At 46.9% G+C, this 25,122-nt stretch overlaps 2 protein-coding genes and 2 long non-coding RNA genes across 8 annotated transcripts in view; 3 read left to right on the forward strand and 1 right to left on the reverse strand.

The window, feature by feature from the left end:
* The window catches only part of thada (THADA armadillo repeat containing), a 63,197-nt gene extending 56,813 nt beyond the window's left edge, over window positions 1-6,384 (forward strand). For 3 of the 4 annotated variants that reach the window (XM_018724998.2, XM_018725000.2, XM_018725001.2), the window contains 2 exons: window positions 5,169-5,338; window positions 5,523-6,384. In XM_018724998.2, the coding sequence (XP_018580514.2) occupies window positions 5,169-5,338; window positions 5,523-5,837 (485 nt within the window). In that variant the 3' untranslated portion in view covers window positions 5,838-6,384. The remainder of the gene's footprint in view (window positions 1-5,168; window positions 5,339-5,522) is intronic. The other variant, XM_018724997.2, reaches the window with a different exon arrangement.
* A 3,992-nt stretch (window positions 6,385-10,376) lies between these two features.
* LOC108942668 (mRNA decay activator protein ZFP36L2-A-like) lies at window positions 10,377-14,038 on the forward strand. 2 transcript variants are annotated; one of them, XM_029254466.1, is made up of 2 exons: window positions 10,377-10,793; window positions 11,088-14,038. In XM_029254466.1, exons 1-2 carry the CDS (start codon window positions 10,701-10,703, stop codon window positions 12,294-12,296), a joined length of 1,302 nt encoding a protein of 433 aa, XP_029110299.1. In that variant the 5' UTR covers window positions 10,377-10,700; the 3' UTR covers window positions 12,297-14,038. The 2 variants fall into 2 exon arrangements, with proteins under 2 accessions (XP_029110299.1, XP_029110298.1); XM_029254465.1 differs by having other exon boundaries at window positions 10,378-10,793; window positions 11,085-14,038.
* A 4,606-nt stretch (window positions 14,039-18,644) lies between these two features.
* LOC108942728 (uncharacterized) lies at window positions 18,645-20,671 on the forward strand. The gene is made up of 3 exons (XR_001966727.2): window positions 18,645-18,750; window positions 19,422-20,306; window positions 20,569-20,671. It is a non-coding gene; the product is annotated as an uncharacterized LOC108942728 (long non-coding RNA).
* Window positions 20,672-20,884: 213 nt separating this feature from the next.
* On the reverse strand, window positions 20,885-23,061 carry LOC108942729 (uncharacterized). The gene is made up of 3 exons (XR_001966729.2): window positions 22,825-23,061; window positions 21,986-22,090; window positions 20,885-21,787 (listed from the first exon to the last, which is right to left on the reverse strand). It is a non-coding gene; the product is annotated as an uncharacterized LOC108942729 (long non-coding RNA).
* Window positions 23,062-25,122: the final 2,061 nt, after the last annotated feature.

Below are 25,122 nucleotides of genomic sequence, written 5' to 3' on the forward strand. Positions count from 1 at the left end.
GTAAGGATGCAAACAGTAGCTTTGGCAAGATAATGGTATTAATGTGTGTTTTTATACACAATGTAGATGCTACTAGTGATGTGTTGGGTACAGGGAAATTGTATATACTTGGATATTCCCTTCCCTGGATCAGTGTTGGCCAGCATGTCTTTTTTTTTTTTTTTTAAATTGTGATTGCTGGCTGTCTAGAAAGCCAGAAGTAATTACCTCTCATTCAACTTAATCTACCTGAACCATTACACCGAGGCTGACTGAGTAAAATGGACGTTTCTGTGCTTCCTGGAGCCTCTAGTAAGAATCTCTCACCTGTGCAAGGGCCATCTGTGAGCTAGTAGGAAGGGCATGGGAGAGGGCAGTTGTTTAAGTGGGGGGATGTCCTTATTTTCCACGCCCTGCTTCCCTTTAGCTCGTGTCATCTTCCTCCCTGTTTTAATCGAATCAAGAGTTCTCCATTCCAAACTCACATGGCTTGAATCACAGTGGTGCCTTTGTCAGAGGATGGCCTGGCTAATCTAATTTAACACGTTTCAAACATAATCAAATACAAATTGTGTTTCAAATCAAAACCTCTCCACTTCTGGGCAGTGTGGTCTGATTTGCGTAATGCTGTTTGGGGAATTTGTTTTGCCGGGGATGCACAGCCGGTACTAACACAATTACACTAATTATTGTGTTTGTACTTATTTTAGCTTGTTACTTACAGAATGTTTCATTTTTTTTTTTTATTTTTTATTATTTAAAAATTGTCCTTTCTTTTTGGTGAAGGGCAAGACAAAGCAACAGTACACAAACCGTGTCCAAGTTTTTTGTCCAGTGTTTATAAGCTCTGCGTAATATGTGAACATCATTATAATTACATCCCTACTATTTAGAGTAGGGAGCCTAATATTTATTTATTTATTTATTTATTTATTTATTTATTTATTTATTTAAATTTTGTTTTATTTTATTTTCCCCTGCATCCAGTAAAAGCAGTTTCAGGTTATAAGGAGGTTTCATTAACATGAGTCTGAAAACATCCTTCCATTAGACTCTAATGATTACATGTTTCCCTTTCTTGCTGGGTGGCTTGAGTGGTTCTGATGACAGAATACCCTACAGACAAACCTTACAGACACATTACAGTGGGTTCCTTTGTGATTCATTTTCTATATTTTGCTTGTTGCTTTACTTATAATGGAATATACATTGGTCCGTAGTACTTTCATTTAGAGCCAGTACTAAAGGGTCCACATTCCTATGCATGGTTCTACTTGAGAGATTATAAGTATTGTGATCAGTCACAGGTTCTCACCTTAATCATGCTTGGGCCACATCTAGAGCAAATGCCAATTGGGTCACTTTCATTACCGGCCAGATGGCTTCTGTGTCTGTTCCACTCTTATCTGTCATGAGATGTGTTTGTGAACTCCTCCTCAAGTTCCACAGAGCTCAAACAGAATAAAAAGGAAAAACTCTTAGATTAAGCACTGGCCATATGACCAGAATGCCCTCAGGCTGGCCAAAAACTTCAGACTGAGCTCTTGATGAGAGTATAGATAGAGATCACTCTGTGGGGGGGTAATGAGCATTCTCTATATGGTTCCTGCACTACTGAGTGTGGTGCTGTGTTGTCGGGTCATTTTCCTTTCAAGCTCTAGCTGTCTGTGTCCAGTGTGGGTTATTGCCTCAATTTTGAGTAAACTAATGGATATTAATATGCTCTGTCAAGCAACTTCCTTCAAGTTACAACTGTATTAACTTTTGAAACCATTGCAGGGTTCTGACATTATCTCTGACTCATTAATCAAAGAGGGTGTTGATGTATTACAGGATCTCTGATTTATTAAACTAGGAAGATTGCAATTGTGCAGTTGTTTCTTCTGTTAACTCGAGGGTGGTGCTTTTGATTTAGCAAGGATCAGTAAACGTCTGAACCACCGAGACTTTGCTATGGATCATTCATTCATTAAATCATGAAGCTCTGCATTTGGCAAGGGGAAATTAAACATCCAGCATGGGGCCCTGATTTAACAAAGAGACCTTAATAAGGAAATTATCCCTTCATAATGGCTGAGAGCATTAAATAACCTGTTTCATAACAAGATAAAAGTATTGCATCAATTGAGGTGGTGTTTGCACGAGTGCTGAAAATAGGATAGATTAATTTTAGGCCAGGAAGTGCAGCACCGTGGTATGTGCTCTGGTGTCTTAGGTGAAGCACTCCATTCCTATCTGAAGTCCTTCTGTAAAGTGATTGTACTTTAACTCTTCACGACACAACCTGAAGCTAAATGGAGGTCTCCCTTTCATATCCAGTGCCGCTTCACACATTAATTCAATGCATCTTCTAAAAAACATGGCCACTGTTGGGCTGTCACCCTGGGCCACATTCGTTTCCCCCCCCTGGGTGGACCCTCCGTCTCTTCAATCAGATAGCACGCTGGTGACACCATCAGCTGGGGGTTAGAGCTGATGGTGTCGTGATGGGAAAGGGGTGTTGCATAAGATCAAGTGTACTGGATAGAACATGAGGCTGCAGGTCATGGTTTTGACAGCAGTCTGTTCCCAAGTGCCAGAGCAGGAAATGAATGTCATAAATTGTGCTGCTGTTTTCACTGGAGCGCATCTCACCTCCCACCTGTCCTTGGTTCTAAAGCCCTCCTGCTATGTGTGTGTCTGCATTTGTCTAAATGGGCAGGGTGGTGAGAGGGGCTACTATACAGCACATGGCAGTATAGCCACAACTAACTTTACATGCCTGGAAGTTCATTTGATCTTTGCTTGTCTTGCTGCACATCAGGCCATGGTGACAGTGTTAACTTCTGCTTAATAGTTAAAAAAGGAACTTAGAATTTGGGTAATAGTTAAGTAGTTTCTTCTTTAAGTCTGAAGAGGGATGCTGTTGTAGTGCTTTTAGCAAGCACAACAGAACAAAATAATAGTAGTAATTTATGTAAATTCTGTACCAGCATCTCCAGGAGGAGCCAACAGTGAAAGGTTATGAGACTGCACTATACTGGCAGGTGTCTGTGGGGGAAGGTAGAGCCTAGCGTACAGACCAGGTGAAAGCCGCAAAGGCTGGGGGGGCTGCTGATGTGGCCTTGTTTCCCTTCTCTCTGAAGTGGGTGTACAATTGTACATTCCTCTTGGTGCGCAAAAACCAAGCCCTCCAATGTGACATGATGGGAATCCACTAGGCAACTTTGGCAAAGTTGTTTGGGGGGGGTCAAGATCTCTCCAATTTCATGGCCCTGACAGCCTCCAAAAACCCCACTCACCTCCTTGGACACCCAACACCTTCCAGCTGCAGGGCTCAAATCCCGGATTTGTCGAACACCAAAGCTCCCCTTCGTTATTTAATAGTTTTTAATTAGTTCCAGACTAAAGCTCCCACAGATCGATTACGGGAATTAACTGTCCTCCTCCCATGGAATTCAACCCCCAATTTGAGCAGAAATATCCCCACATATTGTGGAGTTTGTTGCTTTATAGTGCAGTAAGTGTGCAGATGTTGAGAAAAACAATTATTATCAACACGGCATGAAACAACTTTAAGTGAAACCCTTCCTCTGACTCTTACCTCCTTTTGTCAAATATATAGCGAATTGGACTTAATGGAAAATATTAGCATATGGTTTGTATGTGTTAAATGTTTTGTCAGTCAAAACACATTTTTGATTGTGTTTCCCTTTATTTTGTTCGTTCAGTTAATAGTTTTTGATGTTTGGCTTTGACACACACACGAAGAGTGAAAGACAATGGCCCATTCCATTGTCACTTTGTCCAGCTAAACACCCCCAACTCAGCCTCTTCTTCCCGTAAGCCCATCTGCTGGTGGGAAAGCAATGGCTTTACCCTGTGGATAAAAAAAAGAAAAAAAAAAAAGCACTGGATTAAAGCATCCACACATATACACAAAAGCGAGGTGGGAGGGGGGAGGGTCACTTGGCTATAAGCTGAATTTGGGGAAATCACATCACCCAAGTGTGAAACCTTGAACTATGGAAATTGAAAACATCTTAAATTTCAACCTATTATGTTTTTAAAGTCTCACGAGTGGCCCGGCAGAAGGCATGCGGTCTCATCGGTAAGATGAATGGGCAGGCTCACAAGAGAACACCGTGATTTGAGAAGTGCCGTGACACTGTCACTTCGGTGTGGGAAGGCCCTATTACTGTGCTTGGAACTGCGAAGGCCACAATAATGCCGTATGCAGGCTGGCCGAACTTTGTGCATCGCGTTGGCCTGAATTTCACCTGTAACTTATTTGTAATTCAGAGTAAAGAATGTTGGGAGGCCCATATGTTTGCGGCAGTCGCTAATTGAAAAGCGGCAGAAGTACAGTAAATGTACTGAACAGTGTAAGCAGTTTTATGTAGGCTTTGTAGTATACTTCACTTGAGTACTTGTATGGGTGTATCAATGACTCATTTTATTTTACTGCACTTACAGTAGGTATGTTATCAACATGTAAGCCTCTTTAGGTAACACCATTTGTTAAATTAATAAATGAAAATGAAACACAAGAGATGGTACTTGCTAACTTGCTAAAGAAGACTCCTATTCAGTTGGGCATGAACATCTTTGTCATAATTTAGTCCAGGGCTGCGGTGCAAGCTGTGTGCTGCAGGATTTATGTAAAGTAGGCTACGTGCCTGAAACTGCTTGGAATAAAATTGCCATACACTTAAGACAAATTTGATCGGTGCCAATGTAGTCATTAGACTACAGTAGTCATAGACATATTTCTAAACTCTTTCTTGGTGCTGGAATTCTCTTACGATTTTTTTTTTTTTGGTTCCTGTCTATCCGGATCATGTCAAGCACAGCCTCCATAAGCCCTCTTTACTTTCTGTGAGTTTCAGCCATGATATGTGCGTCTATGTGTGGTTTTATGAGTTATAGTTCTATTTCGCAGAATGAGTTCCAGACTCAGCATGAAGGGAACACACACACGGGCAAGAATATGAGAGGGGGGGAGAGAGACATCCATCATATGTTTCTGCTGCACGTTTATCCTCATGCGGACAACCCAGATTGGGAGCAGGTTTACCATTCGTGAGCCCAATGGCACTGCTTCCAGGCCCACTGCACCATTTTGATGCCATCTAGAAATGTGTCCTTTCACTGTCTTGTTAACACTGTTTTACTTATTCCTCTTGTAAACTTTCTCTGTTTCCCTTCAGAGGTGCCCTGGACTGGTGTGTGCTCCTCTGTGGCTCTCGAACTCGGGGTAGGGCTTCTGTGCCAGCTGTTTCGGGTGTGGGGGCAAGTATCAACTGGAGTCTTCATCCTGGCTGACTGGCTCCTGGGAGATGCTGCACTAGAGAGAGAGCCAGAAGAGATGGCTAGCCTGGTAATGACCTTTGAACCTAGCGCTGCCATGCTGTGGGAGTAGCGGTAATGTCAGATTCTGTTTAATGCTAGCAGAGAGTATAGTCAATCATCGACAAAGGTGACATCTTGGTCATGACTTGAGGAAGAATCATTGTGACCAAATATGTGTTAACTTCTGCTGAACTTTTTGTTCATGTGACCAGGATGAAGACTTCTTGTTTGAGAAAGGTGAGCTGAACCTGTGGGCGGAGCCTCTGAAGTGGGCACGGCTGCTGCACAGGCATCTCTCCTGCCTATTGCGTCTGCTGGGTGTAGGCGAGGTGAGCCGAGGGCAGCTGGATGAGCTCTCATCCCGAGCAGAGAGCCGTGCCCAGGCTACAGGTTGGTCACTCCAGGCCCTGCCACCACTGCCTCAGTTCTCCTGCACAGCCGAACATGAGCGACTGACTGTGCTAAGTGAAAGGGCGGCGCTTACCCTGGAGGTGGTGGGCTCACTGCGTCTACTGGCCCAAGCCTGAGAAGCCACATTGGTACCCTCATGTGCCCCTCACCTCCCTTTAACTTTGAGTTGACCCCACTTTCTCAGTATCTCTTGGGGCATTTGATGTAGTTCTGTTTTTGTGATTCAGTCCTTACTCATTGTTAAGAAAATGTATTTCTGTAACGCTTCGAGCTTTCGGTTTTAAAGGCCTTTTCATATGATTGTTTTAATTTGGTTGTAGTGATTTTAATAGTTTATTTGTAAAAACAAGGGTAAAATGAGTTCAAGTGTTTTTATAATTAAAATAAAAAGCCGATTGTAACAAAATTCACACGGTTGTGGGCTGTTGAATATAAATGCCTTCGAGTTAGATGTCACAATGAGATGTGTGTGTCTGTGTGCGTGTGTGAGCGCCTGTCTGCCTTCAGTTTCTTTAGGGGCCCGGTTTACTGTCTGCAACTCTTTGTACCTCCTTCGCCGAATATGCAGTCCAGTTATGCATTAACTCTTTCCGGGTTTGTCTGTGTTCTGGCTTTTGCCACTTGCCTTAATGAGCAATGCACATAGTCGCCTCATCAACACATGCATTTCTACATGATTGTAAACTCAGGACACTGTATAGTAGGCACAGTGTTACAAAGACCTTTTGTATATACTTTTGTTTCTGCCTTGCATGCTTTGCACTGCCACTCAGATTGACATCATGCTACTAATACCAGGGTTTAATGAACATTTCTCAGTATATATAAATATTTAATGAACAATCACAATGTTTAATGTGAGCAAGGCCCACCTGTAGTTATGCCCAGGTTTCGGAGACAATGATTGCTCAGAAGAAAATTTAGCTTATAGCTGGTTGGTGTCGATTAGTCCTTACTAGACCAAAAAAATAAGTTTTTTTGTGAATGGAGTCTGTAGCTGGAGTGCTCTTTATACATTTTTGAAAGAGGACTAATAACTGAGTCATAGCTAGGCAGGCCTATTCAGAAATTTTGGGGGGGAAAGTTAACATAGTGATTTCTTAATTTTTAACCCAGTGCTTCAACTTCGAGACCATGGTGCAGTACTTTTGAGATGGGTACTTCATTATTACAGGAAAATGTTTGTCTAAATAGGTAAAACATAAACATTACATGTGAACCCAACGGCACTCATGCACATAAAGGATATTCAATTCAATTTTATTTTTATAGAGCGCTCTTCTCACACAGTCCCACGGGGTGCTGTACAAAAGGATAAACGAGAGTTGACTGTATACTAGACTCTTTGCAAAGGCAAAGCAACGTGATGATGTTAATAGGTGAAGATAAAAGCAATAGTGAAAAAGCTGAAATCGCACAGTAGCCTTATTTAACAGTTTAGGAGGGCCAGGAGCAATGAAGGATGTTGGTGCACCTGGGGGTAACTTAGAGGGGTCTTAATGCTTTTTGTTTTGTGCCACAAGCAGGTGGAAAGCTCTCCTCTGAGGTCGTTTCTGTGGCGAGAGGGGAAACGCGGCCTTGTTTCAGCCACTTTGGATTAGGCATTAAGTGGAGTGTAGTTAATATGTATGACAAGGTCACTGGGCTAACTCTGCCCATCCCTCCTCGAAATACCGCAAGCACTTTCTCTCTGCTCTACATGAACCCAATCACCTGATCCCTTCCCAGGCTTCTCCGTCTGCTGTGGCCTTCAGGAGAACAAAACATCTTTGCGCACCCCTTATTGCTTCAAGACGTACCTTTTTCTACAAGCGGGCTGCTTTGGAAACCCTGCTTTAAGGTCTCCGGAAGGTAATTTTAGTCGTTTTGGCAGATAGTTTTGATCTGCAGCACATTCACGAATTCAAGATCCTCCGAAGGAACAAGTGTGCTTTCCCTCCCTCCAAAAAAAAAAAGAAAAAAACAGAAGAAGGGATGGGAAGCTAATTCAGTAAACGTTTCATTAAACTTCTAGAAGAGCGGAGAAAAAAAGTAGTTGGCTTCCTGAGCCTTGCTCTTCACGCAATAAACCTCGGTTACACAACCGTACCCTTACAAAGAGTCACTGTCCAGCGGGTGCCACTGTGACCAACTGGCAGAATGGCCTGCGATGTAGTACTAGTAGGACTGTACTTTACTTTTTTTTTTTTTTTCTTCTCTGTGAAGTGATGTAATGTTTTGGAATGCCTGAATATCCCTAGTAAAAACACAGGCAATGCAATGCATGAGTGGTTTCTGTGGATGGAGCTCTGTTCGTGGGCTCCACATCGAGCCTGTCCTTCGCATTAAGATGTTCTTCAAAAGCGTTCCCTGCACAGTGTAAATGCTAAATTGAGGGTTTGTAGTAAATTCCAGTGTATTATGTCACTTGTTTTCTGTAGTTGCTGCCCCCCACCAACACCCAACACCCCCCACCTTTGCTGAGCAGTTAATCCTTCACTGGTATAATCCATGGAATGTAGTCATGCAGACATCACCCACGTCTCCGGAAACGCATGCAACAGTTTTTTTTTCCTTTTTTTTTCTGAATCTGTGAAGAAAGCTTTATCGTCCAAATTGAGTTGTTTTTGTGGTTAGGAAAGTCATTGGAGCTGGCAATTTATGGCGATAAAGTTCTTAAAATTGTTGCGTTCTATAAAGAGAAATGGTCGCGCTGCGGCCTTCCGCAAATAGCGCCGGACGACTGTAAGATCTGCAGGCCTCGATGCTGCCAACGGTTTAGAGGCGAAAGAAGCTTCAACTTTTAAACTAGATGTGGTGGAGAACTTGAAGTTTGCACTTTTGGGCTGACTGACTGACGTATTTTCGTCACGCAAAACGTTTTATAAGCGCAATCTATGGCGTTGTGCTCCTCCGCAGGGTGTTCGGGGATGCATGTAAATGTCAACGAAGTCGTGTGAGTTAGACAGAATCACGCAAGTTTTTGGATGCTTATTAAAACTCTGTGGCTTTTATTAGAAGGACACGTTAAGGACTTGGTGGTGACCGCTGCGGAACCGCGACAAGGTGTTTGGGGAACAACGCGGCTGAGGCGAGTTTCGACGCCAGGGAGCGCTGTTGCACCGCCCGAAGAGCGCGAGGGCGCGTCGCATTCCTCCGCACCTCAGCGGCGGGAGTCACGGTTTCCCGGATCCGCGATTGCTCAACAACAGTGTCAGGAGACGGGGAGGTGTTAGCTGCGCCCGCTGCTCCCGGGAAGAACCGTGGGCTTTTCTTCGCCATGCGCGTTCACACACAAGTCTGTCTTGTGCTGAACTCCCCTTGGAAGTGTTCACCTCATTCCACTGACTCGACGCGACACCGTCCCGATTAAAACGTGTCAGAAAATACACGATAAGTCCTACGTAGTACAATGCAAGAGAACGTCAGCCTGCTTAAAACTTAAAAGGTGGGCCACCGGTCAGAGGCTGCCTCGCTGCAGCCCACGCGTGCTGTTTTAAGAGGGGAAAGGCGTGACAGCGAGCCCACGCAGCGGGGACAGGGAATCGAGGGGATGCGGTTGCGATCTAGACCGTACGTCCCTCTCTTCCACCCAGTTCCCGCTCGTGTCTCGCAGGTGCCGCACGCGACGCACCGCGCGAAGTGCCCGAAGGCGGGCTGCTCGCGCGCGGGCGCGCTCGGTCGGTCCACGAAATTCGGCAAGTTTGGCAGTTCGGTGTTCGCATAAAATCCGCAGTTCTTCTCGAGGGACGCACTCATAAGTACATTTACGTATTCAAATGCCGTGGTGCTCTGCGCTTTCGGTTAGTCTGCGCGGCAGTAACCGCGGTGTGTGTGTGTGTGAGCGGTGCGCCCACGTAGCGTCTCTTTAGCGGCCACTGTGTCACGCAGCGCTCCCGCATCGGGAACGCTGCGGTTTTCCACACCGAGCTTCTCGGATGTTTGCGGAGAGTTGAGCCGTTCCCCTGTTTTTCTGGACACGAAGAGGAGCGGGGCGTGCTTCATGTGTGTGTTAGACGTTATGAATTAGTCCATCTTTTAACTTTGTGTCGAAACACGTGCTGGGTTTTATCTTAGTTCATTATTACCAAATAGCTGGCTACAGGGTGAGGGTGCAAGTAAAAAAGAAAAACAGTTGCCAGTAAAGTGTAGGCTACCGAACGTGCTAGTTGGTGAAAGTAAAAAGGCAGGAGAGTAGTAAGGTTAATACGTGAAGTATGATGTATGAATTCGTTTTAAGAAATGGCGAAGAACTTTCGGGAAATCCGTAATCAGTAAACCGAACGCCCTCACTCTGCGACACAGTAAATACGGGAAATCTTTGTCATTGTTTTCGCAGGCATACTTATATATACACTTATTCCAGGTTTATCAAATATTATTGATGCGTCTCTAATATTACCAGAAGCAAAGAAAATGTGAGAAAACACAACAGCTTTTGCAGCCTTCAGATCTTTTCCTCAATGAAGAGCCGCCGACAGAACTTTCCCCCAACTTTCTGAAAGGCTGCGCACGCACCCTGCGCGTTCCCGCGTCGTGATTTCGACCCCTGCAGCTGACGAAAAAAAAAAAAAAACGTTTGGTTTGGGGGGGGGGTGAAGCTGAGCGCGCGGGGGGGGAGGGGCGACCAACCAGCGTTGCTGCGCGGTTCGAAAAGAGAGAGGCGTGGCCCGCCGGAGCTCGTGGAGCAGCTCCAGGCGGCGAAGCTCCGCCCTCGTGCGCAGCTACAGAGCGTTTATATACAATGTACGAGGCGAGCGCCCGGCTGCAGCAGACGGGCTCGGCGGTTCTCTACGAAGTTTTTACCCCCCAGCAAAACAACAGCACGAAACAAGATACACTTTTTCTACTTAGTGTCGGATCACTTTTGGAACTGCACCTTTTTTTTTTCCTCCCTCCTCGTCTCTCCATTGCTGTTTTCCACTCTTCAGTCGTGGCCAGATCAGATAACTTTTTTGAAAAGTTGCTCCCGGTCAGTCTGGGGTCCCGGTTGATCCTCCATGAGAGAGCAGCAGCTGCGCCACAAGCTTCAAGAAGAAGACATGTCTGCAACCATTCTGTCCGCCTTCTACGACTTCGACATGTTGTATAAGGTAACCATTTCTTCCAAAAAAAAATCAGAGCGGGACTCGCTCGTTGTCTCTCGCTACTAGTGAGCGCTTTAACTGTGTTCGAGAGTAAAGTAGTTTGACAGCTGGCGTGGCGAGCAACACGTCGAAAGTGGTGACAAAGTGCCACGCTGTCCTCATGTCTAAAACTCTCATCGCATGTCTGCTTCATCATATTTATGCATTTATTTTCAAACGTATGGTCCAACCTGTTGCTCTTTAACTGAGATCTTTTTTTCTTTACCTTTTTTTTTTTTCTTTCTTTTTTTGCAACAGCAGGATAAAAGCCTGAACATAAATGCAATCCATCTGAACAGCATGCTGGATAAAAAGGCGGTGGGCGCCCCGGTTTCCACCTCCAGCACCTCCAGCAGTTGTTCCTACGCACCGGGCTTCTTCCGGAGGAACTCCATCAGCAGCGCGGACTCTCTGAGCAACAGCAACAAGTTCCCGGCGAATCCCTACAGCAACCTGAAGGAGAGCAGCTCGGCGAGCGCCACCGCCGCCATGAATAAAGAGAACAAGTTCCGCGATCGCGCCTACAGCGAGACTGGCGAGCGCAGCCAGCAGCTCCAGGTGCTGCAGCAGAAGCCCGGCTCCCAGATCAACTCGACCCGCTACAAGACGGAGCTGTGCCGGCCGTTCGAGGAGAGCGGCGCGTGCAAGTACGGCGAGAAGTGCCAGTTCGCGCACGGCTACCACGAGCTCAGGAGTCTGTCCCGCCACCCCAAGTACAAGACCGAGCCGTGCCGCACGTTCCACACGATCGGCTTCTGCCCGTACGGCCCGCGCTGTCACTTCATCCACAACGCGGACGAGCGCAGGCCCGCGCCCCCCGCCAACGCGAACGTGCAGGGCGATCCCAAGTCGGCGCGGGAGCTGTGCGCCTTCGCGCAGAGGGAGCGACCCAAGCTGCACCACAGCCTCAGCTTTAACGGCTTCTCGAACCACCACGGACTCGAGGCGGCTTTGCTGGAGAACCCCACGTCCCGCACCCCGCCGCCCGCCTCCTCCTCCTCCTCCTCATCCTCCTCCTGCTGCTCCTCCTCCTCCTGCTCCAACTCGTCCTGCTCCCCCGGCTTCTACGAGGAGGTGCTGTCGCCCGGCTCAGTGTCCTGCGTGAACGGCGCCTTCTCCTTCCCCGGGCAGGAGCTGAAAAGCCTGCTGGCCCCGCTGGCCGTCCACACGCACGGCGGCTACTGCGGGAACCTGCAGAACGGCGCCTACTACGGGAACCTGCAGAACGCTGGCCATGTGTGTCCGCCGTCGCCCCCGTACCCCGCGGCGCACCTGCAGGCCCTTCGCCGCCTCTCCGAGTCGCCGGTGTTCGACTCGCCGCCCAGCCCGCCCGACTCGCTGTCGGACCGCGACAGTTACGCTAGCGGCTCCCTCAGCTCCTCCGGCAGCCTCAGCGGCTCCGAGTCCCCGAGCCTGGACGCCGGGAGACGTCTGCCCATCTTCAGCAGGCTGTCGATCTCAGACGAATGACGACGAACTCTTTGGCTGGACTCCTTTTTGTTTGTCTTTCGTTTGTTTGTTTATTTTGTTCTGCAACAGAGGGACGGGAAGGACGCGAGATTCCGGCGGTCGGCACTATCGTCTCCCCGACGACCACCTGCAACTGTTAATAACGATCAAAGTAGAAACGCAGCCAGATCTCTTAATAAAAGCGCACCGGGGAACAGAGAATCCTATCCTTGACATGGCATTAGTCTGTTTTCTGTAACGTTAGCTGTGTGTACGCAGTAGACATCAAACAGAAGGCATTCCATCTGTGACTTAAACTTTTTACAGTTGAAATTGACGGCAAACTACACTCTCCACAAACAAGATTGTGGGGCAAGATCGATATCTTCCTCCTTTTAGACGAAGAGACTAAGCGGTTTTTAAATTGAAAGAAAGAAAGAAAGAAAGAAAAAGAAAAAAAAAAAAAAAAAAAAAATCCATCCTGCCAAGAATATGCCTTGACAATGTTCTTCAAAGTTTTGAGTTTTTACAACAGCTTAAGAATTTTCCATTCCGAAACGTTGACGTATGACAGCGCCACCCAGTGGCTTGTTTGGTTCGTCGAGTTAGTTGCAGTTGGAAGCACTCAGTTTGTTTGGTTTGTTTGTTTGGGAAATCACTGCTGATGATGGTTGAATATATTTTTTTAGCTATTTTGAGTGATCACATAGCAGTGCCTAACTTGCTATGAACTATTTAACTTATTTATTATCTTGTGAAAAAGTATAGGCTACATTGGTAATTTCCTTTTTTGTGTCCATACTGTATTTATCGAGTATGATGAAGCAATAGATCTATATTCTTTTATGTTTAAATTATGATCGCCATTATTAATCTGCATAAAGTGGAGTGTATGTTCTTTTCACAGTAATATATATTGTTTTGTAACTTCACTTGGTTATTTTATTGTAAATGAGTTAAAATCTTAATTTAAGAGATTGTATGTGATATTTATTTCATTAATTTTTCCTTGTTTACGTTTATTAAAAAGTTTGCTTGATTGCGATTTGTTTGGAGGTCGAGTGTCAATGCTGTGGAAGGTGTTTTTTTTTTTTTTGAGAATCCCTCTAGGCATTTCTGTAGAATGTATAAAAGATTTTTAGGCCGTCCAAACAGCTAGCCTTAAGCTTTTCAAAAGATCAGACTTCAGTGACAAAGAACCCAAGTAAATAAATTAACCAAAAAAGTATTTTTTTTTGCACGTGGTCCACACTGTGATTCCAGCCACGTGCTAGAGAATGTAGCAGTCCCTTGTACCCCAGTGTTATTGTTTAGTGCCTACAGGGGTCCATCTTTCATGCCTTAAGATTAACCAAATAAAGTATTTTCATACATGTATATTTCTAAACCAGTTGAATTGAATGTAGTGTTGGGTTTGAATTACTATTTACCAGGTTGTTACCACTTTTGACTTAATATCCTGGAGCAACAGTTAGCTGGCTTTTTTTTTTCTGCTACTGTTGTTGTTTGTTTGCTATTTTTCTAGTTATAATTTTGTACTTTTTCTTTAGCAATTTAAAATGGTCTGAATCTTCCAAACTTGCTGGACGGGGGAGTGATTGAACACATTTTGTTTGTACATAGTAGGTACACAGGATGCGCACTATGTACTTTTTGACTACTTTTATCAGAAGTAAAGCTTTTTGAATGTAACTAAAAACGGACAAAAAGACATGAGTTGTATTATAAATATTTTGGGGAGTCAGTTCACTACAAATTAAGTGTGAGACTGTTAACTTTGTACTGTATGTTTTTTTTTTTTTTTTTTTTTTTTTTTTGTAGTTTTCCCAATAAAATCATTTTGGAAAAAAGTAGTGTATGTGGTGCACTTCTCTGGGGCCGGAGTAGAGTGGATAGTGTGGCTTTTTGTCAACCTCTTGTGATGAACTGTGAGCAACTGACAATCCAACCCTCTTGTTCCTATCCTCCTTTTCACAAAAGACACTGGAAAGCTAAACTCTGCAGCTCGAGCTCCACCTCCTTCTTCATTATGAATAGGGTCACTTCCCAAATCCTGCTTTTGTTGTAACTTGGTGTGGAACTTGGATGCTCAGAGGCTCTCCTACAGACCCTTCTGCAGGCCTTTTGATTTTCCATCCTAATAGAAGTGACATATGTTCCAACCAAAAGTGAAATTCGAAACTTCTTTTGTAGATTAGGACATTTTATTGAAGGCATTTGCTATGAGTACTTTGCAAAAGGACATAATGGTAAAGCCCCTCTAGAGACTGAACTGTGAAACCTCCCGATCACAGATGAATATCAGCAGCTGCTTCTCCCGAGTGTGGGAAGCGAGAAGAGTTTAGCACACCTTCAACCTTGTGTCTGCGTGTCAGTCTCTCTCTCCTGGACCCAGAGCACCTTTCCATCCATGTTCATAAACTCTGCAAACCGTTTACCTGCTTCCTTTCCAGAATCGCATGTTGTAACTCGTGCGTCACGTCGTCTTCAAAGATTGCTTTTGAGAAACCTGCCTTCCTAGATTAATCTCTTCTCATCTTTGTGCCACGTTCTGTGCAAGGCGATGCTGCTCACGCGTTCAGCGGCTGCGTTTCTAATTTCTTTGCATTCCGGAGGCGAGCGAGTACCCAATTTGCATACTGAGGGTAAACACGGTCTGTAACGCAGACTTGGGGAACAGAGCGAGTATTTCTTTGCTGTTTGGCAGAGGCTCTTATGTAACTTGTAGCAGAGTACAGCGCCGAGCGCCAACTGCTGCTGACAAAATGCGAGAGCTGATATCAGCAGCGTGTCGTTAACAACTACGCTAAATAACTCTATGGAACCACTCATAACTTTATAACTGTTAGTGGACAGTGGAAAATCCTATAATTTATGTTTCCCAGTCCTGCAACTCCAGAGCAGTTGTGTTAAACAAAAACAGTAATGTGTGAAAATTTGAATTTACATTTATTTAGCAGATGCTTAGGGGTGCGGTGGCGCAGTGGGTTGGACCTCAGTCCTGCTGTCCGGTGGGTCTGGGGTTCAAGTCCCGCTTGGGGTGCCTTGCGACGGACTGGCGTCCCGTCCTGGGTGTGTCCCCTCCCCCTCTGGCCTTACGCCCTGTGTTACCGGGTAGGCTCCGGTTCCCCGTGACCCCGTATGGGACAAGCGGTTCTGACAATGTGTGTGTGTGTGTGTAGCAGATGCTTTTCTCCAGAGTGACTTCCAATGAACTCTATGTAGTGTTGAGCCCACACACCTCATTCACCAAGGTGACTTACACTGCTAGATACACTAATTACACTGGGTCACTCATCCATACATCGGTGGAACACACACACTCTCTCTGTGTGACTCACACACTATGGGGGAACCTGAACAGCAGGTCTTTGGAGTGTGGGAGGAAACCAGAGCACCCCAGGAACATGCAAACTCTACACAGACTGAGCAGGGATCAAACCCACATCCTCTCGCACCACCCAGGTGCTCTGCCACTGTGCCACCCAATTGTAATATTGAATTTGTTGCCGCATTAAAACGTTGAGCTGTACCTTTGCTGTGCTTGCTTCCTCTGCGCAGGAAAACCATTATTCTTCCAGGTCTGATCAAGTGCTAATGATCAGGAAGCCAATGATCCGTCGTATAGTATAGTAACGGTATAGTAACAGGCCGTAGGGTTAGGACCTTTGCCGCAGCCCTGTGAACAGACACTCCTGAACTGCTCGCATGGTCTTACTTTCGCAGCTTCTGCACACCAGCCTTTTTTCCTGAGAGTTTAAATGGAAGCACAGTTGCACCGAGGGAACTGGCAGGACATTAGTTAGACGGTGATGGAAGTGCCACCGCTTGCTGGGCAGCAGCTGATCGGAAGAGGTGAGAGATGACACCTGTGTTGCGTGTGTCTGGACTTCACCACACCGAGATCCTCAAACGTCACGTGCAGCTTGTGTAACGCTTAACGGGAGCGAGACGAAAGCATCCGCGCCCGTTCGTCTTTTCCACCGAATTTTGGTTTTGTCTTTTCGTTACGTGAACTTGTCGGGCAGGGACACACGTCAGGGATCTTTCCGAGCTTCTCCCAGTCACGTGTCCTGTTCGCTGTACCATTCGGAGCTCGAACCCCTGCTCTCTTGCCCTCATCCACTCCATCTTCCACAGCAGCCAAACCGAACACAATTGATATCGCTTGCAAGTTTCACATTATTTCATTTCATTTGCATACTGACTCATTTCTCTCCACATATATTTTCCATTAACAATTTTATTACATTCTCTAGGCTTAGCTGACACTGTTATTCAAAATGATCCATGAGATTAGTGTGCTGAGGTAACAAGTAGCATAGTGATTGTCCAGTCATATGCATTACATTTATTTATTTATCAGACACTTTTCTCCAAAGCACCTTCTAATGGATACTCACACACACACACACACACACAGGCTGAAACCGCTTGTCCCAAGCAGGGTCACAGCGAGCCAGAGCATAGGGCTGGAGGGGACTCCAGTCCGTCGGAGGGCACCCCAAGTGGGACTCGAACCCCAGACCCACCAGAAAGCAGGACCCGGCCAAACCCACTGTGCCACTGCATCCCCGTCTGAGGGGTACTATGTAGTGTTATCAGCCCACACACCTTATTCACCAAGGTGACTTACACATATAAAATGGGTAAATAACTGTACCCAACAGTATAAGTTGAACAGCTAAAGAGCTGGTACCATATTAATTAGAGCTACTCCCTTTGGACCTGGAGGTTGTGGGTTTGATTCCCCACCTCTAGCTGTAGTACCCTTGAACAAGGTAATTACCCGGCTCTATAAACAGGTAAATAATTTCGAATACCTTCACATTGCAAGTTGCTTTGGAGTAAAGCTTGAGCTAAGCAGTTAAATGTACGTTTGAAGTAACATCATACCATAGCAAGACTGACAGGATAGGTGTCAATTGTTATGCTGAATTAGTTATTAGAGGAGCTGTCAACAATTGCGTTTAAGGAAAACTTTAGTATGTGTCGAGATGTTTGGGGGGGTCAGATGGTCAACGGGAGGGTTATCTGTAGAGACGAGTGCTTTGTTTGCTTGTCAAGAGCCTTTCGATGGCAATTCTGTTGTTTTATGGCCTTTTCTATTGCGTGGCCACAGCCAGTAGAGTCATTAAGAAAGTAAAGCTCAACTGCTCAAGTGGCGCGCAGAGTTCAGGCGGAGATAAGGTGGGTGATAATGCCCTACAAATATTTACAATGTCTTCAGAATTTCATAATGAAATGTTTATCAGAGGGAGCTGAAGGTCCCACAATGGGTTGCCTGTGCCAAGTGGACCTTTGTGTACCTGTGCGGGTGGGTGAGGTGCTTGTTGGTTAATGGGACTGGCCTCCCACAATGACAGGAAATGTTCTCGAGTCTTGATTATGAACTGGCAGGAAAAACACTGTTCCCCAGCACCACCCATTTCCACCCATTTCCACCCCTTTTTCCTGTTTTTTTAATATTGCTGTGTAGCTTCTGGAAGAAGCAACGTGAGTAGCTACCTGTTCCTCGCTGCTTCTTGGAGTCATCTTAGCATGAAACTCCCTATAATACAGTATATAGGCCTACCTATAATATATACCCATGGAAACCACCTGGTGGCTTTTGATAAGTGGCCTTGAAGATGACAGAGTTCATTTTTCTGCTAGAAGGATACCTTGGTGCCCGTAACTTTATTCTGCTGGAAATTTGAAGGCTAGTTGATCTTAGTGCCCATGATTTTTTTCTGCTGGAAATTTGAAGACTAGGAGACCTTGGTGCCCATGATTTCACCAACCTCCCTGCCTCCCCTCTTCGCACAAGGTTTATGAAAGCTGTATAAGTCATGTCATGTGATGAATGGCTCGGTGACGGTGTTCCAGCTTGACGTGTATCCCGCCAATTCCAGCATCGCTGTCCTCCTTCACAAGGAAGGAGACGCGTGGCCCCGGCCACTTGTGTCCGCCGTGCTCCAGCAGCCAGAGGAAACTCATTCATAAAATGTTTACCCGCAGGCAACTGCATTAGATGGTGCTTGGCCGTCTCTGTAGAGCACGGCCTCGTAAGATTACAAACACGCGGCAATTCTAAACAAAATGTATGCGTGTGCCGTGATGTGCGGTAAACAGCAAGGCTGGCCACAAGGCGGCTTTGATTGCACAATGCCTGCGCTGCGGTTGGGGCTGGCGAGGGGCCGGGATTTTAGCCGCCGCGGGGCCGAGCGCGTCTGTCTGCTCCTGGGACTCGCTGTTTGAACTTAAATATCATAGGAGCTCACTTCCTACTAATGAGTAACCCTTCATATCCATTTTCTAGGTCACATGTGGCTTTTGCCTGGGAACACTTGTAGCCGGACTCGTGAGTCACGGCAGTTACAAAACAGCGGTCCGCTGTGAGGCAGGTTGCTCCCCCTTTCTGCCATCAGCCCCCTGTATCTGGCCGCCAGACCATTTCACTGAAGGAATGACAAATACTGTCATGCGTATAAGGGTAAGTCAAAAAGTATTTGCAATAATGTTTTTCTAATAAATGTTTACATAAACATTATTGCTGATGCTTTTTTTAAATTTTCCTGCTACTATGTATGTTCAAGATGCATATCATTGTATGATTTTAATTACTTTGCATGTATTTAGAAGGACAGTAAACTACTGACCGCATGAGATAAATGTTTCCCATCGATGTCAGTCTGAAAGTGTTCGTTCCACTAGGCAGGAACAGAACAGTGAAAAAGTAAATCACAGTATGAGCCAAAGAAGCCCCCCCCCCCCCCCCCCCCACCCAAAAAAAAACAGTCTCTTTTTAAGCCATGCTGTCCTTCTCACTCAAGAAGAATAAACTTATGAGATCACTTTATTGAAAGTTATACAGATTTTAAGCTATAGCATAACAGAAAGCAACAGTCCTTGTTCTAAGTTTTTTTTTTTTTTGAAAGAATATTACTGTTCTAACTTTCCGGAGACTGTGTAAAAATGGTATTTCTTTGGGGTAACAGCAGTCAGAAAGAGATGTTCGGTTTTTCCTCTTTCTGAATGTCCGCTTGGGTGACTCAGCAGAAGTTTGTGGGAAGGAAATGTGTGATTAGCAGGGCTTCCCTGCTCCCAAAGGAGGAAAATCCTGCTTTTCCTCATCACATGCATCCTCTGCTCTCCACACCGCAGGGGGGGAAAGCAGACCTGCAGCGGACAGCAGGAGCACACCCTTCCTGCTTGGGTGGACAGGAGACCGAAGACCCTGGGTCATCCTCAAAGCCAGACCCGGCAGCAGCGCCCATGCTCTGGCCCACGTGGCCCCTCCAGGCCATGAAACTGCTCGTCCCAGATGCAGTTGGCGAGTCTCACGTGGCAGTTTTGGAGTCTGGATGCGACAAACGGGTATGTAAATCCTGCGTTCGGGTCAAAGTCTGACCCTGAATTATTCGGTTAGAGCCATAAAGTCATATAGAAGTCGGCGATAAATCCCACTGAATGTTACTTTGTTTGGGGAAGAGGGCCAGGGAGGGGTCAGGGTACTCATGTTATGGCTGTTTGTCAGCGCGGAGCTCTGTGATAAGGCAATGTGTTTTTATTATGTTGACCGGACATCTTCCAGGCCTAGCCGGAGAGCGCCTGCGGGTCTGAATCACGTGCGGGGGTGCGGACGCAACCGAATGACGCGCCACCCCGTGGGCTGCACACCTTGCATGGCCACTTGCTTTCAGGAGTTGCGCCTGGTCCGTTTGCTTCTTATTGCTGTTTGTGACCATGTAAATGTCTCTGGAAAGGAAAGTGTTTCTACAGTATCTAAGTTGTCCTTCTGCCTATTTGTCCATTAAACTGTTGCATTACTCTTGGACTCTGACTTCGCTGTTTGGGGTACAGACACTGTATCCTATACAGTCGTAAGGTGAATCCTTCACTGAAACTCGGGGTAGTACACACACCCAGATAGTAACACATGCTACTGAGTTACTTTCATTTCTGCAAGGTCAGTATAACATCGGTTTTGAAGATGATGACCAACCGCCCTGATGGACGAGACGTACCTTGTTGAACTGGGGAATCAAGGTACCAGACACCAACAATGCCACTATTACCTGTAAACTGACTTAGAAGTCCTATTTAAGGGGTTGGGGGGGCAGCCATTGGCACTTGGACCCCCAGAGGTTTTTTTTTTCTCCCTCCACTTTCATTTGGGAGTTTTTGCTCCTTTCCTCCGTGCCCAGTAGGCATACTTATAGCTTTATAAAAGCATTGGTAATGTATTACACTAGTTCTGTAGGTTCTTTTACTGATGTACTTGTTTCTTTGGTCTATGCCTACATTCAAGCGCTCTGTGTGAGAACACACGCATTGAAACTGCTAATCCCAAGGGGAGAGTGTCATGGCGAGCCGGAGCCTAACCCTGCAACATGGGGCGCAGAGCCGGAGGGGACACACCCGTGACGGGACGCCAGTCCATCGCAAGGCACCCAAACCGGGACTTGAACCCAAGACCCACCAGAGAGCGGGCACAGACCAAACCCACTGCTCCGCTCCACTCCACCCCCCTGTGTGGGAAGAGCCTCTAAAAAAAGCGATCTTTGTAAAGAAAAGCGTTCTATCCCTAAGGTGTGTTATATGTTGAAGTTGTGAGGCATATCGAAGAGTGTAAATGGTCAACGGTAAGCGGCACAGTTCTAACAACTGAAAAGGGAGGAGCTGTAGGAGATTAACCAAGACATTTTGCTTAGATGTGATGGCCAACAGCCAGGCTAACACCCACAGGGGTAGAATGAAATGTGCAACGTGGAGACCCTTGCAGCACCTGCAGGAAAACACTACGGTTTACCTGTAAGTATCAGCATTCGAACCGCCCTTTAGCGACGAGCACGATGTCATTGCGCGGCGTCAACCTGACGACTTTGCTGAGGGAACGCGACCTTGGGGGTCCTAACCTAGCAGTTTCTTGCCGTAGAGCATTTCCGCAGGAAGGGTTGCACGGTAGCGTGTCGAACAGCCCCCCCCGAGCTAGAGCACGCCTAAGCTACGCTACAAGCGGGCCTGTGAAGAGTTTTATGGCGCAGTCTATGTTTAAAATCGAGTTAGTAGAAGCAAAATTCTTGGCTAAGGTTCAGCTTCAGAATCCTTGTCTTAACACTAAATAAATATTTTTGGCTCGGAAAAGAAAATCCGTTTAGTTAGTAAAGATATGCAATCATCTAAATGTTTATAGCGTGGAAGTACTTCAGCTACGCCAACTTGTCCCGCACGTAATGTTAGAAAAACTGATGCCAGAGAGGAAATTTTTTCGCAGGTGTCTCGGTTGAAATTACCTGTTGGAAAAAAGAGCTTTAAATCTGATGCATCTGATGCAGCTCATTTAACATTAAGTAACATTAAGCACATACTTGTGTTTGATTTCCAACGGTGGCGATGCGATGGGCGCCGCCGAAGGGGAAGCGCAGACAGGGTCGACCGCCGGAAACGTGGTGTTCCACCTTCCGAGAAGGCCTCAAGACCACGAACGTCGAATGGACGGGTGCTGCGATCATTGGTGCCAACAGAGCCTGTTGGAGAACACTCGTTGCCCAACATGTCAACTGACGTGGGAAGAACTAAACAACAGACTTGTAGCCTAAATGTGAGGATGTGCTGTAGTATCCTTGGATAAAGTACTAAAGTTTGTAACCTTTGTTAAATGTCTTAGTAAAAAACATGTGTGAAAACTATGAGTTTCTTTGGAAAAAAAAAATCCAATAACATACATGTCATACGAGGCCGAGAGAGAACCGGGATGACAGGACCCAAGTGCGGAGTCATTCGTCTGGATTCAGGGGATCAGGCAAGTTCTCGGTGTCGGGGACAGGCGGCTGGTCGGTCGACCGGCGGTCGGGGTCAGAGAGGGGATCCGTGAGCGAGGTCAGGAGACGAAGCGAAGAATCGGTCGATCGGCGGTCGGCGTTGAAATGAAGATCCATAGACGTGGTTGGGAGACATAGCGAAGGGACGAAAACCGGAGGATGAGAACTGAGAACAAGGGTCGCGTGCGAACCGGACGTCACGAAGGAGGGCGGTTGTCTCTGACGAGATTCCGCAAAGGTATGAGAGCCGAGGAGGGACTTGTAAAGGGTGAGCAGTTAGTCAGGTGCTGTCGGTTGAGTTGTGAGCGTGGACGTGACAATACATTTACATTTACATTTATTCATTTAGCAGACGCTTTTCTCCAAAGCGACGTACATCTCAGCAAAAATACAATTTGTGCTTTACATTAGGAGAAAGAGACATAGTTGCAGACATGTGACTCTTAAGTAAACCTAGTTTGTTACTTCCCACCTGATGCACCGATGTTCGTCGCTCGAGTAGGTGCATAAAACGCAGTACAGATGAATCCTGATCACCTCCTGCCAAATTTTTCTTTTTTTTATAAGATACTCAAACAATCACACACAACGTCGGAGTAGCGGCTGTATAATTTTTTTATATACATTGAAAAAATGACATGTGTAAAGGGTGCTTTTCTTTCTCTGACATGTTGCATGGTGCGCAGCAGAGCAACCGGCGCGTAGAAGGCGGTCGAATGGGCGGCAAGTCAAAGCTGACCTACCGAACAGGAGGGCGAGGAGATCGGAGGTCGGAGGGCAGAGGGTTATTGCCCAGCAGCGGTGTGCTTAGTCATGTCAACATTTCATATTTCTGGCATTAAAACAAAGGCGCCGTCGATATGATCTCCCGGGCGGCGGAGGAAATGAGTGTTTGTGTACCTTTAATGCTTCTGCCTCTCCGTGCTCTGTGGAACCTGCAGCGCCGGAGAGACAGGATATTGGTGAGTGAGGTTAGGCGGGCTCTCCCATTTGCGAATCAACAGCTCGCGCGCTCCGGCCACGGAAGCTGCAGAAATAGTAAAGTGCGTAAACAACTGGCGCGGCGAAGGCCGCAGCACGTCCCGCGAAGGGCCAGCTGCCCCTGCGGCTCCCTGTTTGGGACGTCTGGTGGCGCGTAGGGCCCCGCAGAGCAAAGATATCTTTAAATAAACCGCTATCGCTGGCTCTGCTCTTGAGAGAGCCTGGGCATCGCTCCGTGTTTGTCTGCCTTGCTCTGACTACCTTGAAACGAATCCTGTTTTGGGCCCGGTGATGCTGATACGCCGTGTATTGACGAGTGACACGTTGTTTGTGAACATGACCTTGCCTTGTAAACTCACCAGCCAGCCTCTGCTTGAACGTTAGCAACAAAGGGGGAAGAGCTTATGCGGGGACGGGAGGTGCCTCTCGAAGAGCGGTACGGCAATGCCGGTCTTGGCAGTGTTCTTGGAGCTTGCGGTCGACGTTTCCTCTCCGCTCCGCCCGATGGATGCAAACCAGAGCGCGGTTCGCGCTCCCCGGCCCACCCCGTTCCGCTCTTGGCCGGACCGAGGACTCGCTCCTGCTGCCCCGCCATCAATGATCCCCTTTAATCTGGCTGAACGGCCGCTGAGGTGACCCCGCCGTCCGGCCGGGGAGCGGGAGCCGACTTACAGACGCCCTTTATCCCCTGTGCTGAGGCGGGTCATTCATGGGCCGGGCCAGAAGACCTCTCCTGCCGGCGATCGGTGTGAGCTCACCTTGCCAGAGTCAGAGCAACCTCTGTGTGCCGCTGTGCAGAGAGCCAAACTGCCATCCCATAGCCGTCAGCGCAGCGGCCCGCACTCAGCTCTATACACACACGCACACACACACACACACACACACACACGTACATATGGGCACATAGGTGCACTAAAACACACAGATACACAAACAAGGAGACATAACGCAAATATCACACAAGTAGGAGCCTAGTTTCTTCTGGTCCTTGACTGCCTTGACAGCCTGTAATTGCTGCAAAATGTGACTTTTCCAGTCCGTCCGTTCCTGCAGTGACCGTTTGTGCGCCCAGAACCGTGGAGAAAGTTCTTGGCTTGGCCTGCAAACAGTTGAATTCATGTACTTCAGGTGTGCTGCTCGTGCATTTGCTTACCGAGGAACAGACCCCTGTTTTGTTATTGTCTTTATGGGGTCTGTTTTCTTCTCCTAGATTTTTATGAGTTAAATAGCACCGATGAACTCCGGGAAATGACGTCAGGATGCCTACACACTCAGTCCTGTCACCTAGCTGCCTTAGTTGAATGCTTTCCGTATGTGGCTGTAGTGGGGCGCAGTGGGTTTGAGCGGTCCTGCTCTCCGGTGAGTCTAGGGTTCGAGTTCCACTTGGGGTGCCTTGCGATGGACTGGCGTCCCGTCCTGGGTGTGTCCCCTCCCCCTCCGGCCTTACGCCCTGTGGTGCTGGGTTAAGCTCCGGTTCCCTGCGACCCCGCGTGGGACAAGAGGTTTCAGATGTGGCCATAGTTGCACGTGGCTTTTTGTAACTTGCTCCTTTCATGCCATGTTTGATTTTAATTTATTGCCAAACCTGGAAGTTGATGGAAGTCTTTTCACGTTCTTGATCGTGAAACACAGTGAGCGTGGCTGCATTTACGTGGACCCCCAACCGTCCCACCCTAGCCACACGGATGCTACGTGATGGGTTTTCCCTGATCCCCCTTCTCAGAAGCGCACAAGACAACCAAGCATAGCCACACGCACCGGTCCGCCTTGAGAATAGCGGTGCTGTTTATCCTCCAGGGGCATCCACTGAAAATAGAGAGCCTTTGTGCGTGCCTGTGATTGAGACGCATTACAGAACATAGGAAAGTTAATCATTAAAGGCGAACGCTCAGTGTTTCAGAGCCGCTATCATGCAGACAGACTTATGAATCACTGACTTGAATCAGCGGTGAATCGGCCAGCATCATTATAGCACATACTGTCAGTTTGCTTCACAGAGTCTCTTATCGAGGTCTTTGGAAAATGTGTAACCTATTTATATTGCCGCTTTTTAAATGGAG

This window comes from Scleropages formosus, chromosome 8 (assembly GCF_900964775.1).
Source record: "Scleropages formosus chromosome 8, fSclFor1.1, whole genome shotgun sequence".
Lineage (NCBI taxonomy): Eukaryota > Metazoa > Chordata > Actinopteri > Osteoglossiformes > Osteoglossidae > Scleropages > Scleropages formosus.

Excerpts from the sequence above, each read along its gene's own strand:
- LOC108942668 (XM_029254465.1), top strand. The coding sequence starts at position 10,701 with ATGAGAGAGCAGCAGCTGCGCCACAAGCTTCAAGAAGAAGACATGTCT. Across the intron at positions 10,794-11,084 it reads ACTTCGACATGTTGTATAAG|CAGGATAAAAGCCTGAACAT; the intron begins GTAACCATTTCT and ends TTTTTGCAACAG.